Here is a 15,000-nt window from a genome sequence, read left to right as displayed (position 1 = left end):
TTCCCTTCCCTTCCCTTCCCTTCCCTTCCCTTCCCTTCCCTTCCCTTCCCTTCCCTTCCCTTCCCTTCCCTTCCCTTCCCTTCCCTTCCCTTCCCTTCTCTTCCCTCCCCTCCTTTCCCCTCGGTTTAGGCAGCCCCTGATAAGCAGCTTGAGGTAACACCATTAAGCCCTATCGACAGAGGCGCAGCGAGGCTTATCGGGCCCCGTGGTTCCGCTGCTCCTGCTGGCGCTGCGTCCCCGGCCCTATTGTCTTTCTTCTTCCCCCCCCTCTTCCTCCTTCACTTCCTCCTTCTCCTTCTCCCCCTACTCCTCCTCCTCCCCCTCCTTCTCCTCCTCCCCTCCCTTCTCCTCCTCCTTCTCCTCCTCTTCCTCCTTCTCTTCCTCTTCCTCCTTCCCCTCCTCTTCTTCTTCCTCCTCTTCCTCCTTACCCTCCTTTCCTTCTTCTTCCTCCTCTTCTTCATCTTCCTCCTTCTCCTCCTCTTCTTCCTCCTTCTCCTCTTCTTCCTCCTGCTCCTCCTCCTCCTTCTCCTCCTCCTTCTCTTCCTCCTCCTTCTCCTCCTTCTCCCCCTCCTCCCCCTCTTCTTCTTCTCCCTCCTCCTCCTAATTCTCCCCTCCTCCTCCTCCTCCTTCTCCCCCTTCCTCCTCATTCTCCTCCTCCCTTCTGTGATTTTAAGCTCTTTCGTATTATTTTTTTCTTTCGCTCCCCTTTCTTTTTTTTCTTTCTTTTCCTTCCTCGCTTCTGATTTCTTCTCGGATAATCTTCCGCCCCCTCTTTTCCGTTTCTGTCTTTCCTCTTTCTTTCTTCCCCCTTTCTCCTTCTTTCCCTCTCTCCATCTATCCTCTCTTCTTACTTCTCTCCTATCTCCTGCTTCCTCCCCCTCTATTCCTTCTTCCTCCTCCTCACCCCTTCTTCCTCCCTCTCTCCTCCTTCGTTGCTCCTCCTCCTTTCCTTTGTTGCCTCTCCTCCCCCACCTTCTTCCCCTCCCTCTCTCCCTCCACCCCTCCCTCCTCCCCTCCTTCCCCACGCCCCTCATCCTTCCATAATGCTTTCTCACATTCTCAATCTGTCCTCTCCGATTGATTATTCCCCCTCTCTCCTTTCTTCTCTCTCCTCTTGTCCTCCTCCCTTTCGTCTCTACTTCTTTTATTCTCCCCCTCGAGGAGACGCGATCATTTTGCACACGTGGTTGGGTTGGTCTCTTGTGCGGGCGTGCTCGGGGTTCTGTGCTGCGTGTTTTGTGGTGTGGTGTGTTGTGTGTTGTGTTGTGTTTTGTTGTGTGTGTGGTGTGGTGTGGTGTGGTGTGGTGTGGTGTGGTGTGTTCTGTTGTTTTTTTTTGTTTTTGTGTTGTGTTATTTTTGTTGTGTGTGTTGTGTGGTGTGTGTGCGGTGTGTTGTGTTGTTTTGTGTTGTCGTGTGGCGTGTGTGTTGTGCTCTGTGTGTGTGTGTGTGTGTGTGTGTGTGTGTGTGTGTGTGTGTGTGTGTGTGTGTGTGTGTGTGTGTGTGTGTGTGTGTGTGTGTGTGTGTGTGTGTGTGTGTTTTCTGTGTTCGTGTGTGTCTGTGTTCTGTGTGTAAGTGTGAGTGTGAGTGTGAGTGTGAGTGTGAGTGTGAGTGTGTGAGAGTGGTTTTGTTCACGTGTTCGAATGTGGCATTGTCATCATATCAGTGTGTGTTTGGGGAGGGAGGTAGTGGTGGGTATTGATATACATTTGCATGTGCGTGTGTATTATTATTGTTATTTTTACGTATTGTGTTCCTGTAAATGTCTGTTCCTCTTTATCCTCTATTGAAATGAATGATATTTTTGTTTAAATCCTGCACAATTCCGTGTATATTTATCGTGAATAATTTTCATCGGGAAGAAGATACGAAGAAATGAATCGAAAACATCAGTCAGGTGGAAACGAATCAGAGAAAAAAATAAAGCGAAGCCCAGCGTATAGAAAACGTAGACCAGGGCTAACTTTCCCATTCCCGCGAGCGAGCTAAAAACAACAGCCGGTTTAAAGCGACTCGGGTCTTGTACACAGCTGCCATTACCAACACCAACATCAGTCACTCGCTAGACTAAACAAACCCCGCAGGAACCGTGATAAGTGGTAAACTCGAAGGCCGAAAAGTGATTAAGAGAGCCGCGAAGGGGTCCTGGGGCTAATCACGGACGGAAGGGATTGGGGCGGGAAAGGGGGATTCGTGGGATTGGGAAATAGGGTTTGGATCGAGGCTCGCGACTGCTTGGAAAGGAAAAGAAGAAAAGTGAGATGAGGGCAGGTCGACCCCCAGCTGTATTTGTGGAAGAATGGGGTAGATTTTTTTTTTTGTTCGCGTGATTGTGGTTTTTGTTTTGTTCTAGACAAGCCTTTTTATTTGTTTGAATTTGTGATTTGATTATATATATGTGTGAACACAAGCACAAACACAGTAACGTGTAAGCAAAAATGAAAAGGAAAAACAGCCATTCTCGTTGTGGCTTTTTCATTTTCATTTTTATTTATTTATTTATTCAATTATTTATTATTATATTATTTTGTATTTTGATTTTTTAATCGAAGCTGCTATGGTACGCACATACATTCGTGCGAACGTTGAACGGTCTTGTGAATTTATTATCACGTGCGATTCTGAATGTCTACTATAAGAAGGCGAGGACGTAGGTGAAGTTATAAAGGGATTCATTTTTCTTTCTGATTGGCTCCCGTAAACACCAAAAATTAAGGATCAAATGTAAAAAGTGCCCTTGTATCATATGTTTTATTAGGAACACTGGATATGTCGAAACGAGGAATGATTTATCCAGGTTGCTTACTCTATCAGCTGATTTGTACCGAGAATGTTCATGTTGTTTGTATTTTACGTGCAGTGTCCACGGTCCCCTGCTTTTGTACTTTCAAATCCCTAAGCATATCCTGAGAAATGCAAATGTATTCCTTGCAACCCTTGTTATAGAAGTAGATTTGCCGGTATATTCAAGGGGTGTTTTAGTTTTTTTTTGACATAGAAGACACTGAATAAACGTATTCATTCTGATTCCGCACAGGGTATATGTAGTATTATGTTGACCTGTTCAGAGAGAAGCTGAATGGCTAGAAGGAACCGCTATCACGCCGTTAGACATACAATTATCAATTTACTCGTCGCAGCAGTAATCCCCAGGTGTAAGATTGCACCCACCCTCCACCTGTGGACGACGCCCCTCCCCTCGTGGACGACCCCTTCCCCCCGTAGACGCCACCCCTCCACCCCCGTGGACGCCACCCCTTCCTCCATGGATACCACCCCCTCCCCTTTTGGCGCCCCCCTTCTCCCCATGAGTGCCCCTACTCCCCCCGTGGACTTACTCCCTCCCACAATGGACACCCCCTCCCCCAGTGGACGCCACCCCCTCCCCCACAGACGCCCCCTCCCCCATGGACGCCACCCCACCCCTCCCCCACGGACGCCACCCCCACCCCTGTGGACGCCACCCCTCCCCCCGGGTGATTCCTAAATCCACGACGTGAATGACACCGAGGGATTTGTTTGTTGTGACAGGAGATGATTACACCTTTGGCACTAGAGCTGACACCGTGCCACAGCATGCCTTTTATCATCTTGTGTACATACATTTGCGGGACATACGTTTGTATATTTGTGTGTGTATGTGTATATGTATCTATCTATCTATCTGTGTATGTATCTACCTATCTATCTATCTATCTGTCTATCTATTTGTCTATCTTTCTCTTTGTTTATCTATCTATCTGTCTATCTATTTATCTATCTATCTATCTATCTATCTATCTATCTATCTATCTGTCTGTCTGTCTGTCTCTGTCTGTCTGTCTGTCTGTCTGTCTGTCTGTCTGTCTGTCTATCTATCTATCTATCTATCTATCTATCTATCTATCTATCTATCTATCTATCTATCTATCTATCTATCTATCTATCTATCTATCTATCTATCTATCTATCTATCATCTATCTATCATCTATCTATCATCTATCTATCTATCTATCTATCTATCTATCTATCTATCTATCTATGTACTTGCACACACGCATTCGTGTATCAATATATGTATCTATTTTTATTTGTGATTACATCTGTAGTAACTATATGTGCATCTGCGTCTACATCTGTGTATGTCTATTTATCTATATGTGTACGTAGATTTATATCAGTCTGTCTGTGTATGTATGTATATATGAATTAATGTGTATTTATGTATAAATGTTTATGTATGTGTTTGTGTGTACAGAATGTGTGTACAATATGGATGTGTATATGTATATATGCATGTATGTATGTATGGAAGTGCGCCGAAACGTACACGCGCATAGAATTTTCCTGACCAATTTGGAAATGTTAATTCACATTAAAAGATCTATATTTGTACAGCGTTTTACTCAAAGAAAGAAATGACGTTTGGCAGGTGGCGCACTAACGAACGTGTACGTACGTGGCGCCGTCTTAATAAGCTTCCCTTGGGGCGCGGGGGGACGACCAGCGTTTAGGGCAAGAGGGTTTTTACTCGCGTCCTGCCTAATCTCTTGTTTTTTCCTGTCTTGATCCCGGTGAGGTCACGGCTCAGGGGTGGGCAGGGCGGAGGTGCCGGGGCGCGTGTGTCGCCGCTTAGGATTACTTCGCCGCCGGTGCCAGGAATTAGAGCGGCGACGGAGGGGGTGCCAGCCGGAGGTCAGTTCGTGCCAGGCTGGCACCAAGAGCAGATTGGAACCGAGTGCGGCCAGAATTTCGTGGGGGTATTGCGGTTGGTGCGGGTCCTTATCTCGCCCGTTTGGTGGTGTATATTGTGTCTTATATGCAGCACGTGTTGTGTGCGGCTTCGTGTTGCGTTGAGTCCAAGCAAGTGATTGGGTGCGTGGCTCCGAAGCGCATGAGCACAGACAAAGCTTCAGATGGGCTCGAGTGTGACTCACCAATCTTCGGTGGTTGATAGAAAGGCATTACCTAGCGGCGCCCGAGTGAGCCCTAGCTAGTTCGAGAGTGCGAGTCCTAGGGTGCAGGTGTTGGCTGGCAGAGGCAGTGACAGAGCACCTGGCGACGGCCACCCATCTGGCGGTGACGTCGTGCCAGCTACGGTGCCCTAGCGTGCCAGGGAGGTGCTGCCCGTAGCCACAGCCGCGGAGGGGCCTCGGAAACAGGACGCCCCGGCCCGGATAACCCTCGCACGCCCCTCCGCCTCCGCAGCACCTGGAGCCTCCCACCGGCGGCCCTCTTACAGGTGTCATGTGACTCGGCGGTGTTGTCGTCGCGCGGGTCGCCAGGTACGCAGTGGGGGCGAGGGACGGAATTGACAAGGAGCGACCGCCGCTACTTAGGCATGAGCTACGCGGTGGGCAAGAGGCGCGCGGGCGCCAGCAGCGTAGGGCCGGAGCAGCTCAGGCGAGGCGATGAGGCGACGTGGCCCTCGGCAGAGAGTGCTGCCCGCAGGCCTCAGACTGGTGCCCCGGAGCAGCACGCGGGGGCGGCGTCGCCCCTCCGAGACGCCACGCCGCGCCGCAACTGCCAAGAAATGGAGTCGGAGGGAGAAATTCCTTTCATAGACGATGATGACGATGGTGGCGATGGCGATGCTTGTGATGGTGGCGGGGGCAGGGATAAGGAACAGGGGGTGGACGGGACGCGTGATGGGAACGCAGGGGAAGTGAGCATCACCCTCCGGAACAAAGTGACGAGCAGCTCGAAGCAGAAGCGGAGGGCCGAGTTCATCCTCTCCGCCCCTCCCAGCCCTTCGTCGCCCCTCCTGTGCCCGTTCTCCTTCTCGCCCTCCGCCGCCACGCCAGCCGCCGCCCCCCCTCGCGCCTGCACTTCGCCAGCCCAGATGTGCAGCGCCCCCGCCGTCCCCGCCGCGTCGGCCTCGTCCACCAGCAACTCCGCCTCCACGCCCGCCTCCTCCTCCATCGCCGGCAGGTTGGTGTCTGCCAGGGCCAAGGCGGAGGCCAAGGAGCTGGTCATCTTCAGGAGGAAGCGAGGAAGGCGGGCGAAGGACAGCAAGACCGCTAACAGGTGCGGGTGGGTGGCCCAGGACGCGGCCATTGAAGAGGAGGCGAAGGGGGCGGCGTCGATTGAGGAGGAAGAGGAAACGGACTCGCACGGAGAACCAGCGACCAGCTCAACAAACACCGCAAGCAGCACAAGCAGTACCAAAAGTACCACGAGCACCGAAGGAACCGTGGGCATTGCGAGTACCACGAGTAGCGGAGGTACCACGGGCGTTCCAAGTACCACGAGCCCGAGTAACGAAAGTACAACGAACGCCGCAAGTACCTCAAGTGCCACCTCGAACGGCACTGTTCCTTACGCCGAAGAAGACGATATTATTATCAGTCTCATCCGAAAAATACTGACGGAGTCGACCGAAGCGGAGACCGAAGGTAGAGTGAGTGAGTGAGTGGTGGTAGGTGGTGAGTGGTGAGTGAGTGGTGGTGAGTGGTGGTGGTGGTGGTGGTGGTGAGTGGTAGGTGAGTGAGTGAGTGAGTGAGAGAGTGAGAGAGTGGGTGTGTGGGTGGGTGAGTAAATGAGTGCATGAGTGTGTGAGTGACTGAATAGTGAGAGTGGGAGGGTGTGTGAGTGTGCGTGTGCTTGTGCGTTTGTGTATGTATGTATGTATGTATGTATGTATGTATGTATGTATGTATATATGTATGTGTATATATATTGAAATGTATATGCATGTGTGTGTATATATATATTGAAATATGTGTGTGTGTGTGTGTGTGTGTGTGTGTGTGTGTGTGTGTGTGTGTGTGTGTGTGTGTGTGTGTGTGTGTGTGTGTGTGTGTGTGTGTGTGTGTGTGTGTGTGTATGTATGTATGTATGTATTACGTGGGAGAGAACGTGTGTGTAATTGAGTAGGGGAAAGTGTGTGTGTGTTTGAGGGCATGTGTGTGCATGTATTAGCGCGTGCGTAGGCCTATGCGTATGGGTGCGTGTGTGAGCATACATTAACCACACACACACCTGTGTTCTTGCGCATATATATCAGGAAAAAGAATGTATGTCTGTGTGCGTTTCACAAGCGAGTGTATCCAAGAGTGTTTTGCATATTGCGCACAGACCGTCACACGCACACATTACGGGGAATCCTTTCCTGTCCCGAGAGATAACTGGAGGTTTCTACGGGTGTCAGCGTTCAGTATGGAAGAGCGAGGCCGGTTGCGAAAGTGCGCCGGAAGGAAATCCTGTGTGGCGAACAGATTTAGCTGCCTTTGTGACTTTTCCCTCTCCTTCATTCCTTTTTTGTGCATCTGCTTGTGTGTGAGTGGCTTTGTGTGGGTTTGGTTGTTTGCTCTCCTGTCTTTTTTAGTTGTCTCTGTTTGCCCTTCCTATCCTTTTCTTTCCCTTCCTTTCCCTTTTTTTCGCTCCCCTTCTCTTCCCTTCCTTTCGCTCCCATTCTCTTCCCTTCTCTTCCTTTGGCTCCCCTTCCCTTCCCTTCCCCTCCCTTCCTTCCTTCCCTTCCTTCCCTTCCCTTGGCTCCCCTTCCCTTGGCTCCCCTTCCCTTGGCTCCCCTTCCCTTGGCTCCCCTTCCCTTGGCTCCCCTTCCCTTGGCTCCCCTTCCCTTGGCTCCCTTCCCTTCCCTTCCTTCCTTCCCTTCCTTCCCTTCCTTCCTTCCCTTCCTTCCTTCCTTCCCTTCCCTTCCCTTCCCTTCCCTTCCCTTCCCTTCCCTTCCCTTCCCTTCCCTTCCCTTCCTCTCCCTTCCTCTCCCATCCCCATACCTTCCATTTCTGTCTCTCCCTCTCCCCGTTCCTTCCCCAACCCCTATGCCAACCCTCTTCGTTGAAAAGATAAAAACAATTTTTTTACGTCGTGTAGATTTGCCAAAGACGGGGTGGGGGTGGGGGGAGAGCATGTCACGGATGCAGGTGTGTATTCGTCAAGCAGGTGAGATATGACACGTAAACAATACCTCAGACTCGCACAGAGACCAAGCGCGCCTCCACCTGCGCGCTTTATCATGCGACTAATACGTACCCAAGTGCAGCTAAATGCCAACAGTAGCTTCTGCTCACTCATCAGCTGTTGCACCTCGTACTCATCCTCATGCTTTCTCTCTCGTGACTCACTCACAGCCCGAGTCTTTCCACACTGTAGGAAAGGGTTAGGTGATAATGAGTGTCTTCACTATACAAGGGGTGTATATTTTATCGTGTTTCGAATGCATCTCCGTCAGAAATACGGGGTGTGGTTGTTCTCATTCATACGATTTCTACATTTGTCAACATGAATGCGGTTCATCCTTCGACTCTGTAACTCGTCAAATCATACTCGTTAGCGGTTCATCCTTCCACGCTGTAGCTCACTAAGTCATGCTCATTATTCCTTTCTCTTGTTCTTTCTTTCTTTACTTAAATCCAGGTCTCCCCCCTTCACCCTCCCCCCCCCTCCTTCGCTTGCTAACCCCCCTCTTCATTGTCCTCACAAAAAGAGTTGTTATTCGTTCCCCCGTTTTCACCTCACGCCCTCTTCCCCCCCACAACCCCACCCCCACCCTACAACCACCCCCCACCCCACCCCCACCCCCCCAACCCCACCCCACCCCCACCCTCTGTGCCAGGCGCCGTTGCATCACAACAACGCCGCGTTAATTGCCGTTGGAAATTTAACGCGCAATCACGTGTCTGTGTTTCTCGAGGAATTGCCTTTGCGAAAGAGAGAGAGAGAGAGAGAGAGAGAGAGAGAGAGAGAGAGAGAGAGAGAGAGAGAGAGAGAGAGAGAGAGAGAGAGAGAGAGAGAATGAGAGAGAGAGAGCAACCCCTCCGCCTCCTCCCCGTTGCGATATGGGGTTGGGAGAAACTGGTTCGTTAGTATTGTGCTGATCAACGACTGGGAGGAGAGGGAGAGGAGAGAGAGGAGAGAGGGAGAGGAGAGGAGAGAGGAGAGGAGAGGGGAGGGGGGAAAGGGAGGGGAAGGAGAGAGGAAAGGGAGAAGAGAAGAGGAGGAGAGAGGAGAGAGGAGAGGGAGAGGAGGAGGAAGGAGAGGAGAGGAGAGAGGAGAGGAGAGAGGAGAGGAGAGGAGAGAGGGAGGAGAGAGGAGAGGAGAGGAGAGAGGAGGAGAGGAGAGGGAGAGGAGAGGGAGGAGGAGGAGAGGAGGAGAGGAGGGAGGGGAGGAGAGGGAGGGAGAGGAGGAAGAGGGGGAGAGAGGGAGGAGAGGGAGGAGGAGGGAGGAGAGGGGGGAGGGGAGAGGGGAGGAGAGGGGGAGAGGGGAGGAGAGGGAGGAGGAGAGGGAGGGAGAGGGGAGGGAGAGGAGGGAGAGGGGAGGAGAGAGAGGGGAGGAGAGGAGGAGGGAGGGAGGGGAGGGGAGGAGGAGGAGAGGAGAGGAGAGGAGAGAGGAGAGGAGAGGAGAGGAGAGGGGAGGGGGGGAGAGGAGAGGAGGGAGGAGAGGGGGGAGAGGGAGGGGAGGGAGGGAGGAGGAGGGGAGGAGAGGAGGAGAAGGGAGGAGAAGGAGAGGAGAGGAGAGGAGAGAGAGGAGAGGAGAGGAGAGGAGAGAGGGAGGAGGAGAGGGGAGGAGGAAGAGGGAGGAGGAGAGTGGAGGGGAGGAGGGGGAGGGGAGGGGAGGAGGGAGGAGAGGAGAGAGGGGAGGGAGGGGAGGAGAGGGAGGAGAGGAGAGGAGGAGGGGAGGAGAGGAGAGGAGGAGAGGGAGGAGGGAGAGAGGAGAGGAGAGGAGAGAGAGGAGAGGAGGAGGGAGAGGAGAGGAGAGGGGAGGGGAGGGAGAGGAGAGGGAGAGGAGGAGAGGAGAGGGAGGGAGGAGGGAGGGAGGGAGGAGAGGGAGGAGGGAGAGGAGAGGGAGGGAGGAGAGGAAGAGGGAGGAGAGGGGAGGAGAGGGAGGAGGGAAGGGAGGAGAGGGGAGGAGAGGGTGGAGGGAAGGGAGGAGAGGGGAGGAGGAGAGGAGAGGGAGAGGAGAGGAGAGGAGAGGGAGAGAGGGGAGGAGAGGGGAGGAGAGGGAGAGGGGAGGAGAGGGGAGGAGAAGGGAGAGGGGAGGAGAGGGGGAGAGGGGAGGAGAGGGGAGAGGGGAGGAGAGGGAGGGAGGGAGGGGAGGAGGGGGAGAGGGAGGGAGGGGAGGAGGGAGAGGAGAGGGAGGGAGGAGAGGAGAGGAGGAGAGGGAGGGAGGAGAGGAGGGGAGGAGAGAGGAGGAGAGGAGAGGGAGAGGAGAGGAGGAGAGGGGAGGAGAGGAGGGAGAGGAGAGGAGGAGAGGAAGGAGAGGAGAGAGGGAGAGGAGAGAGGAGAGGAGAGGAGAGGAGGAGAGGGAGGGGAGACGAGAGGAGAGGAGAGGAGGAGAGGAGAGGGAGGGGAGGAGGGAGGGGAGGAGGGAGGAGAGGAGGAGAGAGGAGAGGAGGGAGAGGAGAGGGAGGAGGAGAGAGGAGGAAGGAGAGGAGAGGAGAGGAGAGGGAGAGGAGAGGAGGGGAGGGAGGAGAAGGGAGAGGAAGGAGAGGGAGAGGAGAGAGGAGAGAGAGGAGAGGAGAGGAGAAAGAGAAAGGGTAGGGAGGGAAGGAAGGGGTAGATAGTGGGAGGGAAGGGAGGGGTGTTATAGGAGGAGGGCGAATATTGTGTTGATTAGCGACTGTTGGGGAAGGGGGAGGCGGGAGCGGAGGGGTGGGGTGGGGGAATAGGGTGAAGGGGCGAGAAGGAATAGGGCTTGGGTGGGGAGGGAGGGGAAGGGTGGGATGGGATGGTATGTTGGGTGGTATGCAAGGCATCTGTGTGGTGTGGAGAGGGAGTGGGGAGGGGGGGAGAAGAGGAGAGGAGAGAAAAGAAAAGAAAAGAAAAGAAAAGAAAAGAAAAGAAAAGAAAAGAGGAGAGAAGAGAAGAGAAAAGAAGAGAATTGTGAGGAGAGAATAGAATAGAATAGAATAGAATTGAGAGAAGAGGAGAGGAGGGGAGAGAAGGAAAGAGAAAAATAGGTGTGAGTGAGTGAGTGCAGGACCGACTGAGTTGAGTAAGGGAGAGGACGTAGGAAATAAGTGATATAGATAATGTTTTTTGAAGGCTGCTACTTATAAAGTGCTGTAGTAAGGATGAAGTAAGCAAGAGCGGGCAGAGTGCGAAGACGGGTGTGTCGGGAAGGTAGGGGGGGGGGTGAGGGGAGGGCGCGTGCTGAGTGTGTGTGTGGGGGGGGGGTGACGATAGTGTGTTGGTAGGGGCGAATATCCCTCCTCCTTCTCCTCCGCCTCCCTTCCTTTTCCTCTCTCCCCATTCCTAAATACCATTCCTCTTTCCACTCTCTTCCTCGTTCCAGTTCTTCCCTTTTCTTCTCCTCTCTCTTTGTCCAGTTTGTTCATCCCCTTCCCATTCTTTAATTCTTCTTCCCTTCCTAGTCCCAATTCTCTCCCTTCACGCTCTTACGGCCTTCCACCCACCTCCTTTCTCTCGACCTTCCTCTCCTCTCTCCATTCTCTCCCTTTCTACTCTATTCGTCCTTCTCCTCCTCTCCACTTCCCTTCTTTCACCCTCCTACCCCTCCCATCCCCCTCCCTTTCCACCCTACTCGTCCTCCCCCGCCACCTCTCCCTTCACCCTCCTCCCCCGCCACCTCTCCCTTCACCCTCCTCCCCTTCCCACCCTGTTCCTCCTCCTCCTCCTCCTCCTCCTCCCCTGCCTCCCACCGCCTCCTGCTCCCTCGGGCGGCCGGGTCGCTCAGTTTCACCCGAACCGTCCTGGAGGGCCGTCATGGAGTGTCCTCGCTGGCGCTGTGCTCACGTGCCTCGCCATTCGTACTCTTGAGCGCCCCGTGGATGCGTGTGCTGTGCTGTGCTGTGTTTTGGCCGTACTGTGAAGTGCAAGTGTCTCGAAGGGGGGGTGGTGGGGGAGGGGTGTCGTTGCGTACAGTGAGTGCGAGTGAGAATTTAAACGAGTGGAGGGAGGTTGGATCTGGCTGCGTGCGGGGGAGAAGTGTAGAAGCGCCTTTCCGCTGGTTTGGACTGGCCAGGGGGGCGAAGGAAGGGTGTGGCGTGGCTGTACCGCGAGTGTAGCGCGGCGCCGTTGTCAGCAGGGGAGCCGAGTTCAGCGGTTGAAGGCTCTCTCCCCCCCTTCCCCTCCCTTCCCCCACCCCCCAGCTCCACCCCGGCATTCTCAGGGATGAAAGTGCACGCCGGACCTCCGTCTCTGCCTCCTCTTCCTCTTCCTCTTCATCCTGTTCCTCGTTCGTTTACCCAGAGCGCATAGGCAACCCCGCGGACCGCAACCGAGAGCTGCAGGTGAGTCAGTGAGTCACTCGACTTCCAGGTAAACAGCGGTGAGGGTCGGGCGGCGAAACACCTAGGGGGAGCGATGGGTGGCTGGCCGTGGGACATGGGCGGACTCTGGAATGGGTTCGAGCACGGATATTTCGCGTGGTCTGGGGAGATGCGTGTCGAAGAAGGGCGAGCGCGCTTGTACACACCTCCTCCTTATCATATTCTTCTTCCTCTTCCTCCTCCTCCTCCTCCTCCTCCTCCTCCTCCTCCTCCTCCTCCTCCTCCTCCTCCTCCTCCTCCTCCTCCTCCTCATCCTCCTCCTCCTCCTCCTCTGCGCACGTCGGTTTGTCGACCTTTCTGCGCTCTTCCCCTCCGGCATTGGGGCAAGGAGTAGATGGCCTTTTTTGAGGAACATGTCGGGGTAGTGTTCCCGCTATGTCAGAATCGCAGGGTCACGTGCTTCTTGTTTTGCCCGGTGACGTCACCAAGTGGGCCACGCCTCCCTGCCGCACTTGATTGTGGACTCCCCCTTCCTGCCCCCCCCCTTCCACTCTTCCTCTATCTGCCTGCCTCTCTCTCTGTCTGTCTCTCTGTCTCTGACTGTCTGTCTCTCTGTCTCTGTCTCTCTGTCTCTCTGTCTCTCTGTCTCTCTGTCTCTCTGTCTCTCTCTCTCTCTGTCTCTCTGTCTCTGTCTCTCTCTCTGTCTCTGTCTCTGTCTCTGCCTCTGTCTTTCTGTCTCTCTCTCTGCTCTCTCTCTCTGTCTCTGTCTCTCTCTCTGTCTCTGTCTCTCTCTCTGTCTGGCTCTCTCTCTCTCTCTCTCTCTCTGTCTCTCTCTTTCTCTGTCTCTCTCTCTCTCTCTCTCTCTCTCTCTCTCTCTCTCTCTCTCTCTCTCTCTCTCTCTCTCTCCCCTCCCTCCCTCCCTCCCTCCCTCCCTCCCCCTCCCTCCCTCTCTCTTCTTTCTCTCCCTTCCCTCCCCCCCTCCCTCCCTCTCTCTCTTCTTTTCCTCCCTTCCCCTCCCTCCCCTCCCTCCCCCTTGAACTTCCTTTCACACCTTCAGTTGACCTGCATTCCCCTCCCCCCTTTCCATTTACACTCTTTATTATTCCTCTTTCTCCTCTTCCTCCTCCTCCTCACCTGGCGAATGCAGGGTGTCAATCGCCGCCTTTTCCACGCCCAGCGCAGGAAGTGACGTGTTGAATCGCGGCCGTGGTTGCCGTAGTTCCTTCTCTCTTCTCTCTTCTCTTCCCTCCCTTCCATTTTCCTTTCCTTTGGCGGTTTCCCTGCTCGTCCTCCTGATCTGTTCGTGTGCTGCGTGACCTTATTCTTTCTTCACTTTCCCTTCAGTTCTTTCCTCTCTTCTCCTCCTCCTCCTTCTTTTTCCTTCTAATCTGTTCTCTCTCCTCCTCCTCCTCTTAATTTCTTCCTTCCTTCCTTCCTTCCTACTCCCTCTCCCTACCTATCTCTCCTCTTCTTCCTATCCCTCTCGCGTTCTCCCTCTTTTGTCTCTTCCCCCTATCTCTCTTCTTCCTATTCCTTTCTTTTCCCCTCTCCCTTTCCTCTCTTTCGCTCTTTGTCTATCCATCCCCTAACCTTCAACCCTTCCTCCCTCATTGTCTCGCCCTATTTATTCAGTTATTTCCTCCCCACCCCACCTTTTTGAATGTTACATCACCTTTGCCCAACAGTGGTTGACCACAAAGATATTTCCTTGGCGATTCTGTCCTCCCTTCCTCCCCCTTGTCCTTCACCCCTCTCCCCTCTCTCCCCCTCTTCTCCTCTCCTCCTCTCCCCCTCTCCTCCTCTCCCGCTCTCCCCTCTCCCCTCTCCTCCTCTTCTCCTCTCCTTCTCCTCTCCCCCTCTCCTCCTCCTCTCCCCTCTCTCCCTCTCTCCCTCTCCCCCGCTCCCGTCTCCCCCTCTCCCCCTCTCCCCTCCCTCCCGCTCCCCTCTCCCCCTCTCCTATTTCCGCTTCTCATACTGGCTTTGTGGTTTCAGCGAGGTAATGCAACGCCGAAACCAGGCAGGTTTTCTCTCTTTTTGTTTATTCTTTGTAGCTATAGGTGATAGGGGTAATGGTTTTGTCTTTTGCATTATTTTTGTTATATTTTTTATTATTGTTATTATTGTCATTATTATTTTTTTACCGTCGTCGTCGTCATCGTCATCGTCATTATCATTATCATTATCATTATCATTATCATCATCATTATCATCATTATTATCATCATCATTATCATCATCATCAATCATCATCAATCATCGTCAATCATCATCACCACCGTTATCACCACCACCACCATCAAGAGAAAGGGAAAGGAAGGGAGAAAAGGGAGAAGAGGAGAGGCAAGGTCGCTTATTTCCCCTTCAGTGGGGGCTCGGTATCCCCCCCCCCGCCCACCCCACCCCCCACTCCCTCTCTCTCTCTCTCTCTCTCTCTCTCTCTCTCTCTCTCTCTCTCTCTCTCTCTCTCTCTCTCTCTCTCTCTCTCTCTCGCTCTCTCTCTCTCCCTCTCTCCCCCCACCCCCTCTGCAGGTGTAATAATTCATATGTAAACCGAAATATGAGACTGACGCTGGATGCCTGACTTAACACACGCGATGCCTTGCTTGCCCGAACTGCCATCTCTGACTTCAGGTGGTTCTTACCGTAATGAAAATAGAGATGATTAGAAATGTTAAGAAAGGGAGAAAAGTAGTGTAAGGTTAAGGGACATTGACGTAAAGTAGATATTGACTTGATCGACTTCTGTGGTTGTTGATTTTTTTGACGGAAATTGTAAAGGGAGTCTGTCTGTCTGAAGGAAATAGTATTTTAAATCGAGTTTAATTAGAGATAA

The 15,000-nt window shown here is 53.2% G+C and overlaps 1 protein-coding gene across 13 annotated transcripts in view; it reads left to right on the top strand.

Moving 5' to 3' along the window:
* MICAL-like (protein) overlaps positions 1 to 15,000 on the top strand; it is a 141,798-nt gene that overhangs the window by 87,039 nt on the left and 39,759 nt on the right. For 4 of the 13 annotated variants that reach the window (XM_070130273.1, XM_070130414.1, XM_070130215.1 and 1 more), the window contains exon 1: positions 4,613 to 6,372. The exons of 3 other annotated variants lie outside the window; for them this stretch is intronic. In XM_070130273.1, coding sequence (XP_069986374.1) covers positions 5,319 to 6,372 — 1,054 coding nt within the window. In that variant the 5' untranslated portion in view covers positions 4,613 to 5,318. Of the gene's footprint in view, positions 1 to 4,612; positions 6,373 to 12,147; positions 12,189 to 15,000 lie in introns of those variants that run through there. 6 more of the 13 variants (XM_070130888.1, XM_070130647.1, XM_070130830.1 and 3 more) reach the window with 6 other exon arrangements.

This window comes from Penaeus vannamei, chromosome 1 (genome assembly GCF_042767895.1).
Source record: "Penaeus vannamei isolate JL-2024 chromosome 1, ASM4276789v1, whole genome shotgun sequence".
NCBI classification, from domain to species: domain Eukaryota; kingdom Metazoa; phylum Arthropoda; class Malacostraca; order Decapoda; family Penaeidae; genus Penaeus; species Penaeus vannamei.
This window is presented reverse-complemented; position numbering and strand designations above follow the sequence as displayed.